Source organism: Trichosporon asahii (genome assembly GCF_000293215.1).
Source record: "Trichosporon asahii var. asahii CBS 2479 unplaced genomic scaffold scaffold00075, whole genome shotgun sequence".
In the NCBI taxonomy this organism is placed as follows: Eukaryota; Fungi; Basidiomycota; class Tremellomycetes; order Trichosporonales; family Trichosporonaceae; genus Trichosporon; species Trichosporon asahii.
In genome coordinates this window covers 471,453-498,609 of record NW_014040850.1, presented here as the reverse complement: position 1 = coordinate 498,609, position 27,157 = coordinate 471,453, and the positions used below count along the sequence as shown (strand labels likewise).

Here is a 27,157-nt window from a genome sequence, read left to right as displayed (position 1 = left end):
GACACAGCTCACGAGATCTGGGCAAGGTCAGCTAGCCGGTAGTCTTGTTAGCTCACCACTGAGACTGGGATGTCAGCTCCCTAGTCCTCTGCGTAGTTCACGTTAGATGTCTGGAGTCAGCTAGTCGCGAAGGTGAGAGCTCACACTTATGCTCAAACCCGGGCTGGATGTCAGCTCTGGTCAGACAAGGCCGCTAGCTACCCACAATCGATAGAGAGTCCTAACCCACCGATGACTGGTAAGTTGGCGGCTGGCGTCAGCTTTCGGCACAAGTTGCAGCTCACCCCGCCACATCTCTCCCTGCATGTCAGCTCGAAAAGGCTGTATAGCTCACGACTCCTGCATGTGTTAGCTTGCGAAATATGGGATCAGCAGCTCGCTCACCACCAGAGCTACTCCGCCCGCTCCCTCCAGACTCAGAACACCTGCCGGGTCCGAAATCTGAGGTCAGCTAACCCGAACGAGGTTGATAGCAGACCCTCACCAGGGAGTCCTGTAACCCACCGGTATCTAAATAGATGGCGCCTGGCGTTAGCTAACTCAAAAGACCATCGCAGCTCACCCGCCACATCTCCTTCCTGCCTGTCAGCTCGCAATAGGCTGTACGGCTCACGATCTCTGGAAAGGTCAGCTTGCGACTGGGATCAGCTAGCTCACAAAGACAAACAAGGCTACTCGGCCAGCTCCCTCCAAACCCATCCTACTGACCACAATTTAGGACTCTGCGGTAAGCTTTCGAAAACTGGAGGCCGATAGCTACCCACAACCCGAGAGAGCTCGATAGCTTACCAGTGTTTGAACAGACGGCGTCTGGCGTCAGCTACCCAGGCACAACTCACAGCTTACGCGCGACATCTTCTTGTGCTGCCGGTCAGCTTGTACCCGAAGACGATAGCTCACGATACCTGGGTGTGTCAGCTATCATGCGGGGAACATAACAGCTCACGCCTGCCACCGCCCTACCCGTTCCCTCCACCCGGGCACACCTTGCCCATCCACCGGATCTGGGGTCAGCTTAATGCCACCTGTTCGCCAGCTCACGTCTGGGAGCCTGGGCGCCGGGATCAGCTCGTGGGCCGTGGGACCCATCTGCCAGCTCACATCTGGGAAGCTGGGCGTCAGCTATGGAGAGGAATAACAGCTTACCCAAGTGGTATGGAGAAAGAGATGGTGTTGACTTGCGCTACTGCGAAGCATGTGAGGTTGAGTGGACACGCACTGGTTCTTGCGCCCGCTTCCGTCGCTGATCCTCTGGTCCGCCCAGATCACCTTCCTCGCCTCCACCCAAGTCGCGGATACTGAAGTTTGCCGCCGAGTGAGTCAGGGGATCAGTAAACGTCAGTCTGCCGCTCGCTCCGCTCGCCCACTCCACAGTGCAAGATACACGACGCATAATCATACAACATCTATTCTCTACAGCCTGATCTTCTTCCACGGCAGCCTCAGTTTCCACCCGGGAGACGGCTGCACTTCATCTCCATGCGCGCTCGGTTCGCGCGTGTGCCGCGTTCTCGGTTCCTGTTCCGTCGGGTGCGGCTCTTGCGCCACTCCCTCTCCCACCGCTCCTGCTCTTACGGCTGAGGCAGCAGCAGCGGACGCGGCAATAGCGGCCGCTGACGCAGCCGCCGAGGCGCCCCTCGGCGACAGGGGACTCGCGGCGTGTGCGGCGTGTCCCTCCGGCCCCTCAGACTGGCTCCGAGCCCTGCGCAGCTGTACGCCCTCGCCCCCCGAGAGCGAGTTGGAGCGCAGCGCGAAACCGGGGGACGCGGCGCCGATACCAAACGCGAATCCGGCCGGCGCGCGCTGATACTCATGCAGCGTACCGTAGCGCGACCGGCGGCGGTGCGTGGGCGACGGCGGCGGGTCATAGGCATAGGTTTCGGGGGAGCGGACGAGCTCTTCGTGTTCTGTGCACTCGGGCTCGTCGCAGAGCGCCTCCTCCTCCCACTCGTCTGCAAAGGTGCCCACTTCGACGCCCTCGGGCTGCGCGTTGGATACGGCCCACACGCCCACTAAGAGCACGGCGGTTCCCAGAGTGACCAGGACGATTTGGTGTGCCGACAGCCGCCCGAATTGGTCGTAGAACACGAGGCCGTCGAAGATTGATGCGAGGTTGTAGAAGCAGAACGCCAGCGGACAGACTAGTGCGGGCGAGGCAAACGTCAGAGAGTAGTTGAGGTACACGAGCTGCAGGACTGCAGCATTGGCCAAGCCGAGAACGAGGAACCACGTCTGCGGACGCGTGAACTCGTTGGATCCCTTGCCCGTGCGCCAGTACTCGATGGTAGTGATGACGAGCTCGACGGCGGCCTTGGCGAGCACGAGGCAGAGGCCCGAGAGAGTACCCGACGCAGCGGCGAAGGCGAGTCCGACCAGCGTACGTGTGCGGTTCACGCGCTCCTCGGTCGGGGTCGTAAAGTGCACCGCCTTCTGCACCGGCGCCTCGCCCCCCCTCGCGAGCGGGATGAGGGGCTCGGTCGTATCGCTCTCGACGGCGAGCTTGATGCCCCTATCTCTCGTGCGCCACGCGACGACATGCGCGGAAACCAGCGTGACCGTGACAGCGAGACAAACGAGGGTGAAGAACACCACAAACGGCTCGCGCGCCCAGAGCCGGAGCAAATCGTCCAGACTGTGGTTCTCGTCGGGCACAACGCCGAATACGGCAATGAGCACGGCGCCAGTGGCGATGAGTACCGTGCCGGCCATCATGGCGTTGGAGAAGCCTTCGCCAAGGAGGAAGTGCGCAAGCAGAGAGTTCCAGAGCAGGGACACTCCGCCGAGCGGCGCGAGCACGACGATAGGTAGCGCGCCGATCTGGAACACGGACCCAAAGACGTTCGAGCTGATGTAGACGAGGAAACCGATGATCCAGAGCGGGCGACGGAGAGCGCGCACGCGCTCCTCGGGCGGCTTCAGCTCGTCCTGCACATGTGACTTGCGCTGGATCGTGAGGCCTGAAAGGTCAGTTTAGACATTCAACGACGAAGCAACTGGGTGGTGGCTGAGGGACGTACCAAGCGACTGGATGAAAGAACACGTCAAGCCGACCACAATGGCCGCCGCGACGGGGATGCCCATGGCTTAGCCTGCGACCGGAGCGAGCTGGCTAGCGTAGCTGGCGTAGCTGGCGGTATGCCGTCGAACGAAATCGGCGTCGTGTGCGTAGAGCGAAGCAGTCGTGTCGTCTCGTAACAAGCCGGAGAGAAGGTGGTCGGTGCGCGGGGCGAACTTGCGAGCTGCCGAGGCTGAGTCGGGGAGCGGCGGCGAACGGGTCGCGTCGTGTCGGATTCGCGGGGGCAGGCAGGCGAGTGTCCTTAGCAAGATAGACGCATGCAGGAAATCGAATCGTGAGTCGAGTCGAGATTTAAGAGTGCAATGTAGTGTGTAGAGTATGAAGGGAAGAGAGGAAGTAAGGCGCCGTCAACTGCGACGTTGACGTTGCGTTGGAGGAAGACAAGCAGTGCGGGCCAAAGTTACCCGTTTCACCTTGCTGAGGTGGCATGTCCAGGCACGGGGAACCCGTTACAGAATTAGGGTGGCAAACACTGGTTTTGCTGCGGTGGCGAACCTGAATCTGTGGTGGCTGCATGGCTGCACGCCGGATTGCCATGCGATGGCTTGGAGCTCTTAGCCATGGATCGCAATCACAGTCACAGCGTAGTGGATATAGCGGACAGACCCGCCCCATTTACTGGTATACGTGACACTCCACACTGCGATCTCTCCATCGATCTGTTTGCGTCAGATGACAAACGGAAGGCTGACGTTACACATGCCCATTGACTGCGTGGAGGAAGTAGCAAGAATTCTGATCGCATTAAAACTACTCGTACAATTCCAAGTGTTACACTCCTACTCCACTCCTACGTCAGGTCTATGCACACGTTTTCTGCGCCCGCCGCACTAGCTTCGCTCGCAGCGTGCTCACGCATTCTTCTTCTTCTTACTCCGCGTATTCTTCGCCGGCTCAGGCACCGGCTCCTCGCCATCGTAAAACACCGCCGTGACCGTGATCTTCTGCCTTTTGAGCTTTTCGACGGGCCGGTCGACCGCGTTCCCGTTCCGATCCAGCTGGATCTGGGCTCCGGCCTTGAGCGCACTGCGGGCCGGCTCCTCACTAGCCGTCCGGCGCGTGTCGAGGCTGTCATGTCCCTCTTCTGTTGATCGGGCTCGGAGTCGCGGCGCCTCCCCCAGCCCGCCGCGGAAGACGGTCAGCGCCCTGTCCCACCTCACGTTGCGCGTGTTGTCCTCTTCGTCTGAGGTGATGCGTTTCCGCTTTTTAGCGGGGGTCTTCCACGTCTCCCCCTCCTCGTCGCCTGGTGCCGAGTCGACCGTGACCTTCTCGATGACGGGGGGCTCGTCGTCGGACGAGCTCGGGTCGCCGAGCTCGGGTCGCCGCTGCCCCTGTTTCGTCGCCTCGCCCTTGCGTCCCGCTCGGCCTTCTGCTCCTCCTCCTCCTTCTCGGCCAGGGTGCGGATACTACCCGTCGGACTCGGGGGGCGGGGGCCGGGCACGCGCACGATCTGCCTGTCGATCGCGCAGAAGTAGACCTGGTTCCGCATCGTGTTCCGCTGTGTTTGCGTCTTGAGCTCCTTTTCTGAGAGACCGGGGGCGATCGAGGGAGTAACGGCTGCCTTGGTCGGAACGGGAGCCTGGACTAGCCGGTCCACGGGCTTCGGGGTGCGGCGTGGTCGGCCAGAGGCGGAGACGGGCGTCGAAGGCTCGGGAGCTGGCTGGGCAGGAGGCGAGGGCGTCTTCTCCTTCTGCTTCTCGGGCTCAGGCTCGGAGGGCTTCGTCTCGGCATGTCCGTTGGGCTCGCTGGACGAACCGTTGGGCTCTGTGTCTGTGTGTCCAGGGGCAGATTCGGGTGCAGGCACGGTCTCGTCAGACGTTTCCGCAGATTCAGGTGCTTCTGTTGACTGATCCTTGGGCGTATCGTTTGCAGCCTGGGTCTCCTTCGGCGCGTCCTTAGAGCCCGAGGCAGAACCCGAGTCCGATCCCTCAGAAGGGTCATCCGAATCCCTCTGCACGAGCAGAGTCGGCACACTCGAGCTCTTCGTCGGGGACGGCTGTCGCCGGGCTCCCATCAGCGTTCCTGTGCGACTTGCGGTTCCGAGACGGAAGTTGCGTTGCGGTGTTGGTGTTGGTCCAACTCCGGGGCGTGTCGGTCGCCCAAGCGAAAAGCCAGGTGATCGGGGCGTGAAATGAGCAGCGGGGGAGCGGGGAGCGAACTGCGCCACCGGCGACCGGGGAGGGGCAACGGAGAACTCGGCACTGAACGACTGCCCGCCGCTCGTAGCGTAGACGAGGCCACCGGACGTTGGGTCACGAACCAGGCGCGCTGCAGGGCCGAGAGTCGGACGAGTACCGACACCGACAGCGAGTGGCCGTGTCCGGACAGACGCAGGCTGCTCGTAGGCGTGCTTCATCCGAACGGGCGTCTCGGCAGGGCGGACAGGCACCATAACGGAGGACCTGCCGACTGCCGTGACGGGCACGGTGGTTCGGGAAGGCACAGTTGTCGCAGTTCTCCTCGCAGCGGCAAGCGGTGGCCGGGCAGTCGGGGCGATCTTAGCGGCCGTCGACGCCGTCGGCCGGGACAAGCTCGATTCCGGCCGTCTCTTAGCGGTCGGGATCGCCGACGTTGGCCGAGGTAAGCCCGAAGTCGTAAGTGCCTTCTTAACCACCTTCTTCGACGGGGACACCTTGGTCGCCTCCGCCAGACCCTTGACGGGCTCCTGGACCGGTCTTCGCGGCGTCGCAGCGATTGTAGTGCTACTCGCCATTGACGTCGAAGCATTCTGAGGCCGCGGTAAGCCGAATCCGGCACACTTCGCCTTGAAGATTGTATCGAGCTCGCTGCGGATGATCTGGGCGCGCTCCTTCGTCTCAACCTCTTCCTTCGTGGGCGTCGGCGGACGGTTCTCCGACTTGGACGAAGTGCGGATATGACTCGACTTCAATATGCGGCTCGGTCTCTGACTCGGCGGAAGCGCCTCATACACTCGTTGCCGAGCCTCGGGGGTGATCACAGCGATCGGGACAGGCTTCTGTCTCGGTTTCGGGGACGGTACCGGGCTGTCGATCGAGGGAAGGGCAAAATCGTTGGAGTGCTCTGGCACCGAGAACGTGTCGTGGCTGGAAGGCGCTAAGCCACGAACTGGGGTGTGTTTTGGTGAGGGAACAGAGAAGACTGGAATTTGCACCGGGCCACGCGCTTTCGGTGAGTCAAGGTCTGAAGCGAAGGATGTCTCAGAGCCGACGATGGAAGCGTCCGACACTCGCGCAAGTGCTCGAGGGCCCGGCTTCAGTGTCGAGCGGCGCAGATCCTCAACCTCTAATGTTCCCAGAGCCTTTAAAGGGGTCGCTAATTCGGAGAGCGGCTTGTTCTGCTCCTCAACAGCAGGTTCAACGAGATTGACAAGGGCGGCCACAGCCTCGGCACTGTCAGGGAGCGTTGCCGGTTCCTCCGGCTCCTGTGACACATCGACCGGCGCTGGCGTTTGCAGCGAGGTCTCGATAGCACCCGAGGACATCGGCGAGGTAGTCGACCGGAAGCTGCTGTCACCACTCTCCGAGTCGCTACTTCCGAGAAGGTCTGCAGTCGACTCCATCGGCCGAAGGTCATGACCGACCTCGGGGTCGTCGACGTCCAGAATATTGAGTCCTCCAAGATCGAGCTGCAGTGAAGAGTCTGATGATGTCAGCTAATTCGGACCCCACTGTAGCTTCTCACCCAGGTCGATAAGCTGGGCTTCCCGCATGCCAAGCGTGAGAGCGGCGGTCGGCTCGGGCTCATCGGGGATATACTCTGGTTCGGGTGTATAGTCTAGCGGTTCTGGAATGTCGGTGTTCTCCTTGTCAAAGTCAGATTCTAAGGAGGTATCACTCTTGTTGAAGATGTCTAGGTCCAGGCTTGAGCTGGATGAGGCTGGCGAGACATCCGCCGTTGTGATCAGCGATGTCGTCATGTCCAGAATATTGGGCGACTGGTGATTACTGCCCTCCGAGCTGGGAGAAGCCTGTTCCTCTGTTGTTGGCGGATCCTTCTCGTAAAAGTTGCCCTCCCACACCTTCTCCGCCGGCGACACCTCGGGGTGCGCCAGAAGAAGCGTCTTGCGGCGCAGGAACTCGCGCGAGTCCCGCTTCTTCACCCGCTTCACGGCCGGGGAGCGAGAGGGGGACGATCCAGATGCAGCTGTCAGAGCAAGATCTCGGGATGCCGGAGAAGGTGGGATCGTCTTGGACAGGGAAGCCACAATCTTGCGCTCGATCGCCTTCGGGGTGCCGAAGAAGACACCGGCCTCGTCGTCCGAGGACGAGAACCCGAGGTCCGAGAAGGTCACGTCGGCTACGGCGTGGTCGCCCATGGAGTCATCGTCGCCGTGCACTGTGTAGCGGGCCGGAGCCGGCGACTCGATAGCTGCCGGGGCGGGCATGTCGGTTTCGGCGGGGGGCAGCGGCCCAGGTGGAGTCAGGGTGGATCTGGTATCACGAGCGAGTGGGTGTCGACAACGGCGGGCAAGGAACGAGGTGTGATCCGGTATCAGTCGTCCGCTCAGTGTGTACAGGCGAACAGGAGTGTGGGCCGATGTGTGCTGGTGATGCAAGTTGGAGTTTGAGACAGGATGATGTAGCTGATCGGTTCCTCTGTTGTTTACTTGGCTTAGCGCCTGAACTTGTTGTTGTTAAGATGTTACGTAATGATGATGAGGAGGCTGCCACGTGGGTGTGAGACACGGAGTAGTTAGAGATCTCCGCTTAGACATGGACCCACGCAATCATCAGTGGCGGTGAGGGCGGAGGCAAAAGAGACGCGCGTGAATGCATGACCCTGAGAAAGACCTGAGACGCGTGAGAGGCTTGGGAGGCGTGGGGTCATAGATCAGGGAGTGCGGGCAGAACACCAGAGGCAGACGAGGGTTCGGCGTCACTGACCCGTCACGAGCAGTGGCATCTCGCTGGACACGAGAAGAAGCGAGCTCGTTGCGGGTTGATGAGTGTCGAGATGAAGGATAGGTAAAGAGCTGAGAGGTCGCTCTCACTGCTCGCACGAGTCAGGTCGTCTGAGCTTTGAAGTCGTGCATGCTTTACAGTGCCACCGGGAGAAGTCGATGAATGCAAAGTCACCCGGACATGGTCAATTGGAGACTCAACATCACTCCATTCACCATATGCTCCTCAACTGTTTAGGTTTGACTCATAAAATGAGCAAGTGACCCGGACCCCAGGTACGATACAGTCCCCAGAGGGCCGCTGTCTTCAAAGCGTCGTTGGGTAGACGACGCAGCGGACGCCGGCGCTCCGCAGCATCCCAGGAGGAACCGCTCGGGGGTCTGGGTGATCGCAGCTGCAATGTCGTAACTGGAACGCTGCAAAGTGACAATCACAGGCAACTCTATGCATAGCGTTAGTCACATGCAGGAGCAGACAGACAGGCACCCGGCCGGGGTTGGTACGTGGCATGGACGGGTCGCACGTCGCGGTGGAAGCGATGCTGACGAGATTTCCGAACTGCGATCACAACGACCCAAGAGCGCCTCGGAGATCCGAGATTCGGTGACGGACGGGGCATAGTCGGCAACGAGAGGCCGCAGGACAGGGATCGGTAGATGGAAGTGGTCCGATGGATTGATGAACTCACATGCGACCGGGTTGCCAGGACGAGTTAGAAGTCTCAGCTGGTCAGGACGAGCATGATCTTGACCTTTCGAGTCGTCCGGCTCTCAGGTTCATACTCAGGGAGGGCAGGGATTCAGTGTCAAAGGGAGATGATGGCACGGGGCTCACCGCTTACTTCACACGTTCTGAAGTGCTCGTTGTCTGCCTCTCGGATATCGTGTGATTATGGGCCCGAATGAACACGAAAGAGAGAGCGGGAGTCACTCCAACGGTGTCTATGAGTGAAGCGAGGAATGAATGCGGGTGGGACAGATACCCATGTTCTCACAGCTGCCACAGTAGTGAAAGCGGCAGATCAGATTCATGGCTTGATTTTGGTTTGTAAGTGGTCGAGATCTGGGTGAGTGGGAGGATTGAGAGATGACTCAATAGTGGGTAGTTGGAGAGAAAGGAGCCTTGAGAGCTGGACCAGGGCGGCGGCAGGGGCAGCATTACGTTGCGCCAGATGTAATCTAGTGTTTCATGTCGTCGTCCAGGCATCGTCTCGAGCACCAGAGAGCGAACAAACTCTCGAACGAATGCATGGAATGATCTGCGAATCGGACATGAGCACCCGCTGCGTGAGCCGCTTCAGTGTCCAGACCTCCGGAGAGTTGGTCGGCAAGCATACTCGTTGACACTGCGGGTGAACATGCGTCACGAGAGGGCTTGGGCCACTGAAGGACACGGGCGTGGAGAGTGCCAACGGCCCAGCGCCCATGCCCACGGACCGTCGCGGTGGAGGATACACACAGCGGACACAGCCATGCAGCCACGAGCGATGCGCGCCTGTGCAGCGAGATTCGAATGTGGAGAGACGGAGCGAGAGAAAGAGATGGATGGAGGATGCAATGTGCGCAGACAGGGATACTGAAGGAGATGGTGCGCTGGAACCCTTGCGAGTCCTGGGCAGCGAGACCCTAGGCTAACGCTTGAGAGTGGAGGAGAGTAGTAGTCCACCACCAGTGGTCGTGTCCTGGCCGTCCTGGGCATGTTCCCTGGACCTGGGCCGTACCGCGGTCAGAGCTGAGCCTGAACCTGGGCTGGATGGGCCTGAGCCTGCGTGCGCTGCCTGCAGCCCTCCTTTGCTACCACTCATTCTCACCGTGTCCTGCGCTATCCTGCACCAGCTGCACCCACCCACACACGCTGCAAGTCATCCTCCTACAGTATCCGACATTGACACCGCAAACCGGCACAACCTCCGTCCCATCCTCGACTCTCTCAACGTCCTCCTCCTCCCTCCTCTCCGTCCCCCGTCCTCCACACACGACCCCCGTCCCCGCCAGAGTCACCGCCCAACTCTTACAGACCGTCGCTTCCCACCCACTCCCTCCCAGCCCAGCCAAATCCAAACCCACTCGATCAGCGCATCCACCGTCCTTCCCTTCGTCCAATCACTCGCACTCTGGTCCTCTCCCTCCTGGGGTCCCATCCCTTGCTTGCCTCTACCACGCGTCGCAAGGTGCCCTCTCCGCCCTCTCCGCCCACACACTCTCATCCACTGCATTCACTCCTCATACGCGCGACCACATACCACCCCTCCCAACGCCGTCGCTCCCAAAGTCCCAACATCCACGTACATTGACGACAAGTATACCCCCCCCCTCTCCCTCGCCCTTTTGTTCAAACACTCGACCTAAAATTCACCGCCTCTAGACGCGTTCTCACACCAAGCACTCTCTTCCCTCTGCGCCTCGCCATTCACCAGCTCTTTGGTTCCAGTGCGTATCGCTTTCATCTCTGTTGTTCCCAGCTCGCCCTATCTCTGCTTCTTAAACACTGCTCTGGTGTCACCTCCCACCCGTCCCACCGAAACGGCGTGTCGCGACAATCTTCGGCCCAGCCCAGATCTGCCTTGCCCGCTGGCTGCGTCGTGAAAGACACAGGAAGCCGATCCCACACCTCCTCACCACCTTGCTTCTTTGGCGCGCGCTGACTTGTCTCTCCAGCCCTCTCCATGACAGACCGCCAGTAAATACAACACGCGTTATGACCTACCCCGCTGCGCGAGGCTCCCCGCCAAGCGCCGGGCCCTCCCACACACCGTCGGTCGCCGCTGGCTACTCCCAACATTCTATTCCCGGCAGCGCTTCGTGGAACTCTAGCCCGGGCGGCCCTGAGATGGTTGCTGCTCAGTCTCGACACACGTCGCCTGCCAGTCGTTTATCGAGCCAGCCGTCGGCGGGAAGCTTCGGCCTGTATGACCAAACGTCGCGCGTCCCGACTGGCGGTTCGGAGGGGGCGACAGAGATGAACAGCGGCGGTGCCCAGATGCGCTCAGACCGCACTTGGGCTGGACCATCATCATCTGCCCAATCGTCTGTTTCACGCCCGCCTCTTGTTCCTCGTGCGTCGGACCCCTATGCGTTCTCGGCAAACACTTCCACGACCTCGCCCCCGACCTCTGCATACAGCTCGCCTGCGTCCGCGCCCTCTGCGTACGCTCGAGAACGGGTGTCTGCGTCACAGTCAATGTCGGCAATGGGGTCTAGCACGATTGGGCTGAAGGGGCGACGAGCGCCCGCCCCCGCGGCCCTCGACCTGAGCACTCGTACGGAACCGCCCTCCACAACGATGCCCCTGCTCGACTTCCAGTCGAACCCTTCGCGGCCACCGCGGGCCCCAGGCAGGCAAAAGTCAATGGACATGGTGAGTTTTCTAGGCTATAACCGCGGGTTGCGATGAAACTGACACTCCAGCCCGTCCCACGACCATTACCGACTGCGCCCTCCGAGGAAGGATACAAGCCCCCGAGTCCTGTTCTCCGTTCTGTTCCAGGGCGTGAACGCAGAGATTCCATTCCGTTTCCAGCGCATCAGTTACCGCCGTCTTCCTCACCTCAAGGTCTCTTACCATCGAGCCTCTCCAGCAGCGTTGGCATCGATACTCGCAGGCAGTCTGTGATCGACCGGCGAGAGTCTGTGGCGACGAATGGAGATCGAGTATCGTGAGTTCAACACGCTGGCAGTCGACACTAGATATTGACACATCTACAGAATTGATTCGTACTACCTGGGTGCTGGTGCGAACGGCGGTTTATCGCCAGGCGACATGGGATCCACCTTCACGCCGACAACTCCCGATCCTCTTGACCCCTCGAACATTGATCGTCGTGGCCTCGTTGGCGTCGGCGAGCTCGCCACCCCACGATGGGGTCCGTCATCCCGTCATCTCCGCACGCCTAGCATGTCTGGCGGAAACGGGGGAGACTTCAGCTTAGCACCGCCTTTACCTCAGTCTGCGTCTGGTCTGTTCGTGGGTTCGGCACCGGGGCGGCATGTTTGGGACCCATCAGGCGAGCAGCTGGCTGGCCCAGCGAGCGCGTACCCCAACCATGTTGAGCACATCAGCGACGACGTCATGCAGACGCGTAGGGAACGAGAACAGGCTCGTGCCCGTCACCGCTCTGTCTCGCATGAGACCCCGAAGCGCCCGCCCGTCACCAAGAGGAACTCGACGCAGGCTGGAGTGAAAGCGCTGGATTCCCTGCTTTCGCTGTCATCGTTAAATGACTTCAACTTTGACTCGCAGATTGACTCGACGGGCGGCCTCGCTGGCTCGTTATCTCCCTTGAATCAATCGCAAGCTCAACAACAGCCTCCGGGATCACTGTCGGCTCCGACGTCTCCGCCGCGCGAGGTTAATGTCCGCGCCTCTGCTCCGCCGGCACCGAAGAGCTATTCTGCGCAAGCACTGTCGTTGGCGTCTGTGCCGCCTCTTCCGCCCAAGTCGCAACGCCGACAAACGCACCAGCTCTTCACCGACCCCCCAGCCGTTCCTCCCTTACCGACGAAGCCGTTCGATTCACCAACGTCACCGCCATTGCCAGGCAGTGCGCGAGAGCGCATCTACGCTCGGCGTGCATCCCGCCAGCTCGCAGCTGCGGCTGCGGAGGGATTACCGCCGCCTAAGCCAGTCGAGATTCCGCCGTTACCTATCAACAGCTACAGGGCTTCACCTCCAGGTTCGGCGGACTCGACGACGCCTTCCTTCACTTGGCGCGATCGGAAAACACCCCCTTCTGGAGGTGGACGGGATAGGGAAACGTCAATCTCCTCGCAGACCACGGCGAAGCGTCGGGCGCCACCAAGCCCTAGTGCGCCGCACCACGACATCCTCCGTCACATCGCCCCCAAGGACTTTTCGCATCTTCCTCCCAGCCCCTCGACGGCGTCAATCAACCAGTTCCTGCGTGGATCATCCTCTGGGCAGAACCTCTCGACCGTGCGAACACCACCCGGGTCGGTGTCGGGCCACAGCAAGCCGCCGTTACAGCGTTCCGAGTCGACGCGCTCGCGGTCGAGAGCGCAGTCGATGAAGTCTGGCGAGGTCGCTGCCACCGTGGAAGCCTTGAGGAAGCTGGATGGCTTAGGCACCACGCCTAAGAAGCAGGCCACTAATACTGCTGCGACTCCAAGGCCTCACCCTGGCACCCCGCCCGAGACGATTCGCAAGAGCTCCAGCTAGTACAGCACTCTGAGCTTACAGGTCACCAGCAGCCGGGAGAAGGAGTCACCGCTGAGCAACTGGTTCGAGGCGAGCCACAGCGACTTAGCGGCCACTGCGACCCACGCGCGCGCTCGACGGGAGACGTACACCGCAGGCAGCAGTGACGTCCCGCCGTTGACGTTTGAGAAGCGTGAATCGTCGCCGAGCGTGGTTGGCACGCCGACGTCTCGTGATTCGCTCATTCCGCTGCGTGGCTCGGGCACGCCTCCGACCAGCCTCCGGGACATTCGAGCGGAGAAGGCAGCGCGCCGACCGAGTGTGGGGAGCGACATTTCTTCCTTGGACGGAAATCTGGACGATCGCACGAGCGACAGCTTTGTTCCACCTGTTCCTCCCCTCCCTCGTGGCTACATGTCCATGCGTTCAGGACTGGCCACGGCCGGCGCTGCAACCCAGGTGCCTCCCTCAGGATCAGCAACGCACCTACCGCAAACCGGCTCCACGACGACGTTGCCCACGACCACCGAGTCTTCTCCGACTGGCAGCCCGACTTTGCAAGCGCCGCCGCCGATGCAGTATGTCCCTCTGCAGGCCGAATCGGCCCAGCCGGCTCAGTCTGTCGAGTCCACAGCTTCCCCGAGATCTCCCTCGTCGACCTTCCCTTCGCCTCAGGCACACAAGGAGTCGCCCGAGGTACCGACGCCCGTGTCCTTGACGCTCAGTGACGGCTCGGCTCGCGACACTCCGGCGCGTCGAAGCATGAGCAAAAAATGGTCCTTCTCATCAGCACTTAGCCTTAAGGGGCTGCACAACAAAGAGAAGGACGTCATGTCGTCTCCGAACTCGTCGTTTGACATTGGCGACTCACCGCCGCGTGCCGTGCAGTGGCCAGAGGAGAGCCCCTTGGTTCCCACGCGTACCCGCGATTCGATCGACGTTCACTCGACCATCTCGGATGCTCGTTCGAACCACAGTACGACGCCGATCGCCCCTCCATCGAATCTGGCGCCGCCCAGCCGATCGGCGTCTAAGCGTCTCACGCCTTCCTCCATCCCATTCTTCCGTCGCTCATCCGCTTCATCCGCCTCGCTGTCGCAGAAACTCGCTTCCCCGCCCGACGCCCAGGCCTCTCGGTTATCGGTTCAAGCTTCCTCGGCGTCCACGTCAACCAACTCGATGGCCCAGCGAACGCCGTCCAGCGCCCGCAAGTCCATGCTCAGCAGCATGCACATACCGTCCATGCTGCGTGTCAGCGGGTCCAAGCGCGGCATCTCGCACAACCAATTATCACCTCAGGAAGAGATCGACACTGGCGAGCCACCAAAGTCTGCTGTTGAGCCCCGCACCAAGGAGCCCTCCTTGACCAAGGTTCGCTCGATTGGCCGCAGCGGCGGTCGTCCGCGCCGCTTAACGCTGTCGTCTGGCGGTGACCAGAACAACGCCTCGCTGTCGCGCAACCCTTCAATGAACGTTCAGCCGAACATCATGCACCAGCGCTCAGAGTCGGGTATACTTAACGGGTTACCTGTGAAGGGCACGCGACTTCCCATGGCCAGCAGCCAGCATGGTCTGCACACCGCTTCCTCGGCTTCGTCACTCCGCAAGGACGGCAACCGCCCGCCGCCGTCGGCGACCCCCACCAAGATCCCGCGCATGACGTCCAGGCCCTCGGTGGTGACGCCAAACACGCAGGCGTTACACATGACCAGCCCACACACCAGCATGCCCCCTCCGGCTCTTCCTTCAGGGATGGCCACGAGCAGGAGTGCAAACATGTTGTCATCATCCGGTAACGGCCACTTGCCATCGTCCACCAGCGTCAACGACATGTCTCCTGGAGACTTTGGCAGCATAGGATCCCGCCAATCGTTCCAGGTCGGTTCTTCGTCTGCGGCTCACCGATCGCATCTTCTTGCGCCCATGTCTGCCAGGAAGCACAGCGTCTCTGGTATCCCGGCGCCGCCCGTTTCTCGTCGTGAGACTTTAGCCATTGCTCCTTCGTCCAACATGATCACGCCTTCCCGTCGTACGCTTCCCCAATTGCCTTCATCGGCTACCACGATGACGATCTCGTCTGCCGCCAAGGTTCGCCCTGCTGGTACCCGCCGAGGTTCGACGAGCAGCCAGACGGACAACACGGACGACAACAGCGCGAAGCAGCCGATCAAGACGTCCAAGTCGTTCCACACCAAGGGTATCTCTGCCGGTCACTCGAGAATGTCTCTGTCCTCGTCCGCCGTAGCATCACGACGAGCTTCGCTGGCTGCCGGCGACACGTCCAGCCACGACAGCCCGACCGACGATGACGAGACGATGGCCGACGCGGAGATGGCGCAGTATGTCGTTCGCCGCAAGGCTCGTGCTGCCGCCAGCCACAGCAAGAAGGACGATCTTAGCGACCTGTTAGGCTTCCCCGAGGACATTCAGCCGGCCGAGGCGCTCACGCAGCGTCAGTTCATCTCGCGAAACCTCGGCAGCCTGTCGGACTATGAGCGCAAGGAGGTCCTCGACTTTGACCACATCTACTACACGGTCACGGGCGTCAAGCGCCCCGTCGGTGCCGACGGCAAGGTCTACAACCACGGCTACGACGACGAACGCGGAGACTACCTTGTTGTCGAGGGCGACCACCTCTGCTACCGCTACGAGGTCATGGGTGTGCTCGGCAAGGGCTCTTTCGGCCAGGTTGTGCACTGCCGTGACCACAAGACTGGTGGTTCTGTCGCTGTCAAAATCATCCGCAACAAGAAGCGCTTCCACGCCCAGGCGCTCGTTGAGATCAAGATTCTGCAGCAGATTGTCGACTGGGACCCGGAGGACAAGCATCACATGGTCAAGATGACGGACCACTTCTACTTCCGTGGCCACCTGTGCATTGTCACCGAGCTGCTCAGCATCAACCTGTACGAGCTCATCAAGGCGAACCAGTTCAACGGTTTCTCGACGGTGCTCATCCGCCGCTTCACGACGCAGATGCTGTCGTCGCTGGTGCTCATGCGCTCGCACCGCATTGTGCACTGCGACCTGAAGCCAGAGAACATTTTGCTGCGGCACCCGAGCAAGAGCGGCATCAAGGTCATCGACTTTGGTTCCTCGTGTCACGAGTCGGAGAAGGTATACACGTACATCCAGTCGCGCTTCTACCGCTCGCCCGAAGTCATTCTCGGCATGAACTACGCAATGGCAATCGACATGTGGTCTCTCGGCTGTATCCTCGCCGAGCTCTACACTGGCTACCCAATCTTCCCTGGCGAGAACGAGCACGAGCAGCTCGCTTGCATCATGGAGGTGCTCGGTGTGCCCGACTCATACATTGTGCAGAAGGCTTCGCGCCGAAAGCTGTTCTTCGACGCCACTGGTGCCGCGCGGCCATTCGTCAACGCCAAGGGCAAGCGCCGGCGGCCGGGCACCAAGTCGCTCCAGTCGGTGCTCAAGTGCAACGACGAGCAGTTTGTCGACTTTATCTCCAAGTGCCTCACGTGGGACCCGGACAAGCGCCTCAAGCCCCAGCCGGCGATGCGCCACCCTTGGATCCTGGCGGGCCGGCGTCGTGCGCCTCCGCCGCCGACATCGTCGCAAACCGAGCGCGACGGCCGCACGTCCCTGTTGAGCTCGAGCACGTCGTCCCGCCGGCAGACGACGCAGTACTCGAACGGCGGCAGCAGCGAGAAGAAGGGTCTCGTTATTTCGCCGCCTACGCCACTCGTTGCGCGCGCACCGCAGAGCACGTCCACGCCGCGCGTCGGCGTCCCCGCCACGGCGCGGTTACACGCCCGCAACAGCGCCTACGTCAATGCGCAGAAGGTCAGCATGGCGTAGCGAAGCGGCGCGAAGCGCAGCGTAGTGCCACCCAGCGCACCCCTATCACAATCCACCCGCATAGACAACCTCTCCAAAACAATCACCATTTTACTTACTAGTACTACCATTTACATCATCGTTTTAACTGTGTATACAACCCACTTTTTCCCGAGACGAAACGAAACGCGTCATGCTTATTTTCCTACTATATTTTTCCCCACTCGCCTCGAGTACCAAAGGCAACCACCCAAAACAAACTCTCTTGCATTTTTCATGAGACCCTTGTGATAGCGTCTTGCTGTAGGAGATGCAGGATGATACATTGCGCAGCAGCGGAGCGGAACACGCGAAGCGTGTGGAGCGCAGCGAGAGTTGACTCAACTGACCTCATTGAGACAGGCGCGGTCGGTGCGGTCTGAACGTGTGATCGAGGAAGGCGAGGAAGGCAAGGTGGCGAAATGTGGAGGTGGAGGCAAAGGTCAGATGAAATGGACGATCTAGGGCGTGTAAGCTTGTAAGCCGTTGTCAACACCGCCCAACCCACGACAAGACATCAGAGCAACCATAGAATGCAGGGAGATGCGTTCTGAAGTAATGAGAAAAAGGGTAAGCTTTGACGGGAATGGAAGCTGACAACAAAGGTGGGCTAGGGTTGGACCTTGAGGTAGCTGACCTTCCAGATCTGCGACTGGTCAAGGGAAGCACTGGGTGGCGAGGGAGTGGAATGGTAAGCTCCATGCAGATCGACACAGCTAACATGCAAGGTGAGCTCCAAGCGTGCCGGAGAGCTAAACAGAAAAGATCCAAAGGGTGAAACTGGCCGGGATGGATGGGTAAGCTGCGCGATCGATGTGGACAGCTGAACTCCAGAACTGGACCACAACGTTACCTCATAGGTGAGCTATGGCGATGCAAGCCAAAGCTGACGGACAGAAGTGAGCTCAACGCCTCTTGATGAGCTGACAAAAGTCTTTGTGAGCTCCCTTCCCCGTGATCGAGCTGACATTCCAGCCATCAGCCTGAGCGATGACGACCCCGGAGTGAATGTGAGCTGGGGCTATGCAGTTGAGAAGCTGACCGCCAGAGTGAGCTCACTGTCTGTCAATGAGCTAACATGCAGCTTGGGAGCTATGCAGAGTCTCGTGCAGCTGACCTGCAGACGTGGTGAGGTGAGCTTGGAAATCCACTTCCGAAAGCTAAGTGTAGTCGATTGGTTGCGCTCTGCTGCGTCTGCTGCGTCTGCTGCGTCTGCTGCGTCTGCTGGTAGACTCCACGTCAATTCGTCAAAGTGTGGGCGGTAAGCTTACACACTGTCGTGAGAAGCTGACCAGCAGTCGGTTTGATCGGCAGTGCACAGAAGGAGGGGCGGAGGCGGGCGCAGGTGTGTATCAAGCACGTAGAGTGGAAGGACCTGCTTGCCAGATGGTGGGTGACAGCTGACCCCAGTCTCTTTCCCCTGTGAGCTTTCCGTTACTTGCAACAGCTGACGTGGACAGCGGAGACATGACCGTGAGCTCCTAAAGCCCCTCATCCAGCTGACAGCACAGATGACAGTTAGCTGCCGCATTTGGTTCAATGAGCTGACGGATAGCCTTCCAGCCGGTGAGCTCCGCATACGAACCCATGAGTGCAAGCTGACACGGACAGATTGGCAATGTAAGCTGCCACGATAGCAAGGAGCTGACGGAAGCGTTACGGGGACATGCTGGGCACGTTGTCGGTTTGAGCTAGGTTGGAAGGGTGAGCTGAAGGGGGTGTTGACTGTAGCTGATTCCAGGCGGTAAGCTGGTCCACGAAGTTCGGAGCTGAGACCCAGGCGGGCCGTAGGGCGTGATGTTGAGTGAGCTCAAGGAGAGGGAGGGTTGAGCTGACTGCAGAATCTCAGAGACGACCGCTGATTTGCCGTTGAATGCTGCATCGTGAGCTTGAAGAATGTTGGCTGAGCTGACTCCCGAGCTTCAAGGAAGCGAGGGTGAGCTTCCTTCGCCGTCGATAGCTGATGGCAGGTCCCCAGCTGTACTACTTGAGGGACCAAGGGTGAGTAGCTAACTACTGTACATGCGGCGAAGCTGAAACGCAGGGAATTGGTCGAGGTCTCGAGCAGACGTGGGGGGCCTCGTGCGCGTCGCGGAGACGTTCTCGAGGTAAGCTGCGACGTCTGCCTCGCGTCAAGCTGATATCAGAACTACTAACACCTTCGGCGCCGATGGTGCATCGACAGTGACAGTAAACACAACGCGTCTGCGAACCTTTGCGAAGTCAAAATGGTTAAGCAGCAAGGGAGGTATCAAAGTGGGAGACGATGAGGCTAGTGAGGGAGGGCTAAGGCCAAGATCAGCAACGCCCACTTCACGACTGCACGTACTGACTGGAAGCCAGGTTTGCAAACGCTTGCGACGACGACGGTGGTGAGCTTTGGCGTCTTGTTGCAAGAGCTGACAAGCAGTGATACCGCCCCAGGTTTGTAAGCTGCTGGGATCCGGATATTCGCTGACCGCAGATTCACAAGCGTGAGCTTGAGGACGTCCCATGCAGCTGAGTATACAGTACAGTACAAGGATTGAGGCGCAACAGAGGTGAGCTGCTGTAAACCTTGCGGTAGGAGCTGAAAACAGGTCTTGGTGAGCTGATCCAGGCATAAGAAGCTGACGACCAGCACCTGCGCTCGAAGAGGTGAGCTGGTTCGTCACTCCTGATAGCTGATAGCAGTCCCCAATTCGGCACAACAGGATCAAGTGTGGGTGCGGCGGTGAACAGCTATCGAGAGGTGAAGCTGAGATGCCGTCTGCAGCGGCAGAGCAAGGGCGTAGCGAGTAGTGGAAGCCGGCGCAGGGGTGGGTTGGCAAGGTATGCTCCGTTTGAGTCCTCGAGCTGACAACCAGTAATCACAGCTCCTTAGTCGTAGCTCACCCCCTTCGAGTTTTGAGCTAACTTGCAGTCGAACAAGTAAGCGTGTACATGAGAAGCTGTGGTGATTATGGTAGCTGACACCAGGTCACCGAAAGCGTCAGTTGTGGAGCTTGCTTGCGGAGCTGACGAGCAGTTGGGTGAGCTAACCGACCGGAGGAAGCTGATATACAGGTGCACCAGCCTTTGTGGTGCTACAGAGTGTGGAGGGAGGTTCAGCACCTGAGACATGCAAGAGGCTGGGGGTCGGTGATGTGGCAAGGCACAGGTAAGCTCAAACGGATGTGAAGAGCTGACGACCAGCAAGGGTGAGCTGCGTGGGTGGACTTTCAGCTGATACCCAGCCAAACACCTGAGCCATAGAAACCTGACTGCGTGTACTGGTTCCTCTATAATCACCACCGCGATTGGTGAGCTCTCTGCCTGTATGCCTGAGCTGACGATCAGTTCTCGAAGTCTCCACATGAGCTGACTATCGGTGGCGGTGAGCTGTCTGACCTTTTTCGTGCAGTAGCTGACCCGCCAGTTAGCAGAGCGAGGCGAGCGGTGCAGTACCTAAGCGCAGACTCTTTCACGCGAACGATAGGCGGTGAACTGTTGCGCAGTGGAAGTAGGGAGTTGGAGCCCCAGCTGGCAGGTGTGTTCTGCGCAACGGTTGCGAGCGCCTGCTCGACGCAAGTGTTAGCACTTGGGCTTCGGTTGCAAGCTACCGATCTTTCCATATTTAGCCGATCAAGAATGAGCAGCGCAGCCGCGGTGAGCTTGAACCTTGACGAGCAAGCTGATCCCAGCGCTCATAGGTGAGCTTCCACGGAGCTGGTGACCTTTAGCTGACCCGACAGGATGACTGTGCTCGTGGCGTCAATGGAGCACTGTCAAAGTTCGAGCGGTGAGCTGCAGCACCATCGCGTATTGTAAGCTGACGACAGTGCAGTGGGCTGGGTCACGGACATTGGAGCTGATGTCAGACCTTCCTGTCCAGCTGTGCGGTGCTCAAATCCGAGCAGCGGCGGGTGTCGGCCGTCCTAAGGGGCAGACGCTGAGCTAGGGGCAGACGCTGAGCTGGGCATTAGTATCGACAGACGTGAGCTGAAGTTCACACGTGAGATAGCTGAAAGCAGTCCCCATCGCAACCTGACGCCTCTTACTGCGTCCTTGTCATTACTTCAAGCTCGCCCGAAGTCCACGTAGAAGGATACCGCGGAAAGTGGGACATCTAGTGTAGCACGGAAGCAGTGCGCTGGGATTGAGATCATGCGTCACAGCTGACACCAGATCTCGCTCGTCAGCTCCTCGGATCTGATTGCGAGCTGACCTTCAGGATGTTCGGCATCCTCCCGACTAGCAGCGGCGAGGCAAGATTGAGTCGGAGTACCGTACGTATAACAGGTGAGCTGTAATACAAGCAGGGCAAAGCTGATCCAACAGTCGGTGGCCCATGTCACCAGGCCAAGATGGCAGCGGAGAATGTATGGTTTCGAATCGCTCTACGACGCTATAGTCAGTCTTGACTAAACCGACGGCGCCCGCTACAACAGGATAGGTCTGGGGCTCATGAAGACACCACTTGTACGACACCACTTGTACGCTGCGTATTGCCTAATGAAGCTGACTAGCAGTGCCTTAACTTAGCGGTCGTAAGCTGAGAGCTGACGATATTTTCAGGCATAGACGTACTTGTCTGCAGAGGGTGGAAGGTGACTGAGTCAGCAACAATGAGCGTAAGCTGTCAGCGTCTGAGATCCAGCTAACCCGCAGAACAAAGTTGTGCAGGACCTATCTCGCTACTCAATCTCTGAGGTCATTCGCTTCGACTTGGGAGAGATACATCCAGACCTCCGGAGGGGTGAGCTAGAACTCGGAGAACTTCCAAGCTGACTTCGACAGGAAGAGCGGTATTCCACGACACGCGCAGCCAAAGATCACACTCGACCGGTAAGCTTTCGCGGGCGTTAATGAAGCTGATGCCAGGCCCCTGCTCTGCGATTGGGTGCTTGATGTGGGTTGCGGGTGGGGAGCTTTCGTACCGTACTCATCGAAGCTGACGTACAACCCGAGTCAGGTCTAGGCGACATAAGCACACCCAGAGCAACTGGCGCTCCGACCAGTCATCCTGGAAGGTCCGGAGACGTTATGCCGTGTAGCTAGTGGGGCGTGATTGATAAGCTAACTCGTAGTCATGTCGGTCGACGCCTCGGGCTCCAACTCGAGGAACGGTTAACGCTGCTCCCGATGTGTAAGTTGTTGTGGGCGGACTGAGCTGATAAACCAGGTTGTGGAGCAGGTGAACGGGGAACAGTTCAAAAAGCTAAGTAATATCAGAATTGGAAGACTGACTGTGGCATCCGCGCATCGCAGCAGAGAGCGAATCTGGGAAGAGTGAGCTGTTGGCGCCGATGAAGAGCAGCTAACTACACGCGGGAAGGAGAAGTGAGGCGCAGCTTGTCAGTAGTGACTACAGCTTGCACGTCGAGACGAAGGCAAAAAGGTTAAGCGTGGACGACTTAGGAATCGAACCAAAGACCTCGTCAATGTTAGACAATGCTAATGACGCGCTCTACCAACTGAGCTAGACGCCCTCCACGAGTTGTTACGATACCCCTGCGCCCCGCGTGCCCTCGAGGGCGCAGGGGCGTCGACGCTCATTCTGTGCCCATCTCTTCGTGCTCATCATCAGCCGCCGGCTTGGAGTGAAAGCGAAGCGAAGAACAGCCAATGGTCCAAAAATTCATACACAAGAGATGCTACATGATGTCCAGGACCTACTGGTCCAGCTCAGTCTGAACGTGCGCCAGTGCGTGCGCCTCGAGTTCTGGCCGAAGGGCAAAGATGGCTGCACAGTTCTCCCACTTGCACTTGAACATGAGCTCGGTCTGCTGCGTTCCAGCCGCCGGTGATGCGCCGAGCATCACGTCCTGGACGACAGGTGTCAGTGGCCGCGCCGCAGTAGGTGTGAGCGCCGGCATACCGAGCTTCGCCTCCTGCGCGTCAAACTTGTGGAAGCCCCCATTCTCCCGCTCGCCCTCTGCGTCACTGTCGCTAGCGCTGTTAGAGACGCTGTCGAACGCGCCCATGAGCCGACCGCGGAGCGTTGCGACCTGGTCGAGTAGCTCGTTGTTTCGCTTCTGCAGCGTGTCGGCGCGGGAGCGAGCCTCGTGCAGCTCCGTCTCGTACGTCCGGTTCTCCTTTACGAGGCGCTCGTGCTGCGCTGCTCGGTGGCGAATGCGGTCGTCCGTGCGCCGGCTCTGCGCAAGCAGCAGGTTCAGCTGGTACTTCGCCTTCTCCTCCGACTTGGCGTGCGCAGCCAGCGTCGCCTGGAAGTGCAGATTGCGCTGCTTCAGGCCCAGCGAGAGCTGCTCCTTTAGCCTCGTGACTTGCGAGGCGAGCTTGTCCGCGCGGGCGACCTCGGCGACGGCGCTCGTCGATGCGGTCTGATACTGATCCCGGAAGAAGGAGAGATCAGAGCGCGTACTCTTCAGCGCCAGCTGCGAGGACTTGAGCTTCTTCTTCAGCGCGTGGATTTCTGCCTCGGGGGTGTCTTGCGTCGGCAGGGAGAGAATCTCCGGCGGATCCCGCTCCAGGTCGGCAATGTAAGCCGCCTGTCGTCCGATCTCGACGTCCTTCTCCCGCACCTGCGCCTCCAGCGCCGATATCCGCTCCTCAAGCTCCGCTTCCTTCCCTGTTTGCGGCGCAGCTATCGTGTCCGCGTGCGCTCGTATGTGCGACGCCAGCTCCTCCGCCGATTCAAATGCGTCTGAGCAGCCTGCGTACGCGCACGTGTGTTGCGACTGCTGAACAGAGCTGAGACCCATCGACTGCGTGCTGTCGCTATCGCTGTCGGGAGCGACGTACGCTTCCTCTCCGTCCACAACTCGCAACTCTCCCTTCACTTCCGGCTCGGCCTGATCCGGCGGGCTCGAGAACGAGCCGATGTCGCTGGCCTGCGTGCTCGCGCCGGCACCAGCTCGCTGCTCCATGATACGATGGAAGACTGTGGGACTTGGTTGCGGCACTGGTCCAAGTGAGCGGCGGCGCGCCGTCTGCGGTCCTGGTCCGGCTTCTCCAATGGCTTCGAGCTTCACATCGCCCTGCATCGCACCTTCCTCGGGCCCCGATTGCCGGGGGATCTGGCGGGGTCGATCGGCGTCTGGGCGTTAGCGTCGAGAAGGGCGGAGGAGAGAGAACTGAAGGAGGAAGCTCAACGCACCAATGGACTCTCCATGCCTCTTTTGAGCCCCCAGATGGGGCGTCGTTGCTCCGCTACCGTCCGAGGTCATGGATGGTGACTTTTGGTGTTGTTGTCGGCGCGAAAACAACTCCGAGCGGCAATCGCAGCGGCATGTACCTGATAGGGAAGGCAGACTCACTGATAAGGCGTCTCACGTGGCCAATGAATGACGTGGCGCAGTTAAGTTCCAAATGACGCTGGATCCCCTCGTCCCCCTGTCTCGCGCACAAAAGTCGAGTCGCGGATCTCGGGCTGACTGATAACAACAATCAACTTCCTCGCCACCCGCAACCAACAAAAGAAGGATGGCCCCGAAGGCGAAGTTCGACCCCGCCGCGCCGGAGAACGCCGAGCTCATCGCCCGCTTCGAGCGCTTCGGACTCACGACCAACAGCGCGACCGAGCTCGTGCGCACCCCCAAGTCGGGCACTGCGTTCCGTGCGCTTGTCGACGAGACTGGACTCGAGGGCAAGACGTTCCCGACCGGTCAGGCGAACGCGCTTGTTAAGCTCTCTGCCACTGGAAGCAAGCTCTCCCCCGACGCTCGCAAGTACGTCGTCTCGCGCATCGAGGACGGCAGCGTCGTTTCCCCTGACCAGGTTGCTGGTAAGTGATGATGCACCGAGGAGGAGTTGCCAGATAAGGATTGGAGCTAACCATCAGCCGCGGTCAAGTACCTCGAGGCTAACCCCGCTATTCCCCCTGATGTCGCCGCGTTCGACAAGGCTGCCGGTGTTGGCATCAGCCTCACCCTTGAGCAGCTCCCGGGCATGATCAAGGAGTACATCTCCAGCCTCGCGAAGCCGATTGCCTCCTGGGCTGACCAGGGACCGTTCATGGGCGGCATCAAGGGCTCGACTTCCGACCTCAAGTGGGCTCCTGCTGCCGACCTGAAGAACGCTGTCGAGTCGGTCTTCACTGAGCTGTTCGGCGACAAGGCTGCCGCGGCCAAGGCTCGCGCCGAGGCCGCAAAGGCTTCGGCGAAGCCCGCCAAGGCCAAGGCTGCTCCCAAGGCTGCCGCTTCCGCCACCGCCTCCTCGTCGACTGCCGGCGCCGCCCCCGACCTCCCGACGCGTATTTTCGAGGAGGGCTTCCTGTCCGAGTTCCACAAGGTCGGAGAGAACCCCCAGATCAAGCCCGAGCTCAAGGTGCAGCACCTGAAGGACACGAAGGGCCAGGTGTACACGCGATTCCCGCCCGAGCCGAACGGATACCTTCACATCGGACACGTGAAGGCGATTATGGTTGACTTTGGATACGCCAAGTTCCACGGCGGACGGACGTACCTGCGTTACGACGACACGAACCCGGAGGCGGAGGAGGGACGTTTCTTCCAGTCGATTCTGGAGACGGTGCGATGGCTCGGCTTCGAGCCGTGGAAGATCACGTACAGCTCGGACAACTTTGACAAGCTGTACCTTCTTGCCGTCGAGCTGATCAAGCGCGGCAAGGCTTATGTGTGCACGTGTGACGCGGAGAAGATCAAGGAGGACCGCGGCGGCGGCCACGGCAACCCGAAGCCGTGCGAGCACCGCGACCGACCGGTGGAGGAGAATCTGGCCGAGTTTGAGCGCATGAAGAACGGCGAGTACGCCGAGAAGACGGCGTGCCTGCGCATGAAGCAGGACCTGACGTCTGGCAACCCGTACATGTGGGACGCGATCGCGTACCGTGTCAAGAAGGCGCCGCACCACCGCACGGGCGACAAGTGGAAGATCTACCCGACGTACGACTTCACGCACTGTCTCTGCGATAGCATGGAGCACATCACGCACTCGCTGTGCACGACCGAGTTCATCCCCGCGCGTGAGAGCTACGAGTGGCTCTGCGATGCGCTCGAGGTCTACAAGCCGCGTCAGTACGAGTTTGCCCGTCTCAACCTGCAGGGCACCTTCCTGTCCAAGCGCAAGGTGCGCCGATTGGTAGAGTCCGGTCTGGTCAAGGACTGGGACGACCCGAGGCTGTACACGATCATTGCCCTGCGCCGCCGTGGTATCCCGCCGGGCGCGCTGCTCGCGTTCGTCTCCGAGCTGGGCGTCACGACGCTCCTGTCCGAGACGCAGCTGCAGAAGTTTGAGAGCACGGTCCGCAAGTTCCTCGAGGACACGGCGCCGCGTCTCATGATGGTCCTGAAGCCGGTCAAGATTGTGCTCGAGAATGTGCCCGCCGACTACTCCGTCACGGTCAAGGTGCCGCTGCACCCCAAGATCCCCGCCATGGGCGAGGTCGACACGACCTTCTCCCGCGAGGTGTACATTGACAGGGACGACTTCCGCGAGGTCGATGCGCCCGACTACTTCCGCCTCGCGCCGGGCAAGACGGTTGGTCTCTTCAAGGCGCCGTTCCCCGTCACCTGCACAAGCTTCAGCAAGAACGACGCGGGCGAGGTCACCGAGATCCGCGCCCGGCTCGAGGATCCCGCCCTCGGCGGCCAGAACACGGGCAAGCCCAAGGCGTACATCCAGTGGGTCAACGCGCCCGGCGCCGTCAAGATTGACGAGGTGCGCTACTTCAAGCCGCTGTTCAAGTCGGACCCGCCCCCCGCCGACTTTGAGGCGGATGTCAACCCGGACTCGCTCGAGGTGTTCACTGGCGCCGTCATCGAGCCTGCGTTCTACCAGCTCGCGAAGAAGAGCATCGCCGACGCGCGCAAGGAGAGCCACGAGCGTACCGCCAGGGCCGCGCAGGAGTGCGAGGTCGCCAATGAGGAGAACAAGGGCGAGAAGAAGGACGAGACGCCTAAGGACGGAAAGAACCACGCCGACGACCCCATCGTCACGGCCGACCAGCTGGTGGGCATGGAGAACATCCGCTTCCAGGGCATGCGTCTTGCGTACTTTGCCGTCGACCGCGAGTCGACCATCAAGTGCATCGACGAGCCTGCCGATGTCACCCCCGGCCCCCGTGACGGTGACAAGATCATCCTCAACCGCATCGTCTCCCTCAAGGAGGACGCTGGCAAGAAGGCTTAGTAAGCTTATAGATAGAGATAGGAGAGCTTTTCTGCACGCATCGTACATCATATTTTCAGACTACATGGTTGGCAAGACCGAGGGATACAGCGGAGCTCCGTATCCGATTAATCTGCCGTTCTACTAACAAAAA

At 60.1% G+C, this 27,157-nt stretch overlaps 6 protein-coding genes and 1 non-coding gene across 7 annotated transcripts; 2 read left to right on the top strand and 5 right to left on the bottom strand.

Annotated features, from left to right (window-relative positions):
* Nucleotides 1-1,413: 1,413 nt before the first annotated feature.
* A1Q1_05738 (uncharacterized protein) lies at nucleotides 1,414-3,081 on the bottom strand (the record flags this gene model as incomplete). The annotated part of the gene is made up of 2 exons (XM_014320947.1): nucleotides 1,414-2,957; nucleotides 3,018-3,081. 2 exons carry the CDS (start codon nucleotides 3,079-3,081, stop codon nucleotides 1,414-1,416), a joined length of 1,608 nt encoding a protein of 535 aa, XP_014176422.1.
* An 846-nt stretch (nucleotides 3,082-3,927) lies between these two features.
* On the bottom strand, nucleotides 3,928-7,442 carry A1Q1_05737 (uncharacterized protein; the record flags this gene model as incomplete). Its single annotated transcript, XM_014320946.1, has 3 exons — nucleotides 3,928-4,482; nucleotides 4,524-6,697; nucleotides 6,740-7,442. The coding sequence occupies 3 exons, from the start codon at nucleotides 7,440-7,442 to the stop codon at nucleotides 3,928-3,930; spliced, it is 3,432 nt and encodes a 1,143-aa protein (XP_014176421.1).
* Nucleotides 7,443-10,656: 3,214 nt separating this feature from the next.
* Nucleotides 10,657-17,418, top strand: A1Q1_05736 (uncharacterized protein; the record flags this gene model as incomplete). The annotated part of the gene is made up of 5 exons (XM_014320945.1): nucleotides 10,657-11,316; nucleotides 11,367-11,614; nucleotides 11,664-13,133; nucleotides 13,215-16,905; nucleotides 17,317-17,418. The coding sequence occupies 5 exons, from the start codon at nucleotides 10,657-10,659 to the stop codon at nucleotides 17,416-17,418; spliced, it is 6,171 nt and encodes a 2,056-aa protein (XP_014176420.1).
* A 1,767-nt stretch (nucleotides 17,419-19,185) lies between these two features.
* Nucleotides 19,186-19,448, bottom strand: A1Q1_05735 (uncharacterized protein; the record flags this gene model as incomplete). The annotated part of the gene is made up of 2 exons (XM_014320944.1): nucleotides 19,186-19,239; nucleotides 19,287-19,448. 2 exons carry the CDS (start codon nucleotides 19,446-19,448, stop codon nucleotides 19,186-19,188), a joined length of 216 nt encoding a protein of 71 aa, XP_014176419.1.
* A 2,872-nt stretch (nucleotides 19,449-22,320) lies between these two features.
* On the bottom strand, nucleotides 22,321-22,403 carry A1Q1_t432. The gene has a single exon. It is a non-coding gene; the product is annotated as a tRNA-Ala (tRNA).
* A 183-nt stretch (nucleotides 22,404-22,586) lies between these two features.
* A1Q1_05734 (protein complex assembly-related protein) lies at nucleotides 22,587-24,101 on the bottom strand (the record flags this gene model as incomplete). Its single annotated transcript, XM_014320943.1, has 2 exons — nucleotides 22,587-23,971; nucleotides 24,032-24,101. 2 exons carry the CDS (start codon nucleotides 24,099-24,101, stop codon nucleotides 22,587-22,589), a joined length of 1,455 nt encoding a protein of 484 aa, XP_014176418.1.
* Nucleotides 24,102-24,357: 256 nt separating this feature from the next.
* On the top strand, nucleotides 24,358-27,024 carry A1Q1_05733 (glutamine-tRNA ligase; the record flags this gene model as incomplete). Its single annotated transcript, XM_014320942.1, has 2 exons — nucleotides 24,358-24,658; nucleotides 24,716-27,024. The coding sequence occupies 2 exons, from the start codon at nucleotides 24,358-24,360 to the stop codon at nucleotides 27,022-27,024; spliced, it is 2,610 nt and encodes an 869-aa protein (XP_014176417.1).
* Nucleotides 27,025-27,157: the final 133 nt, after the last annotated feature.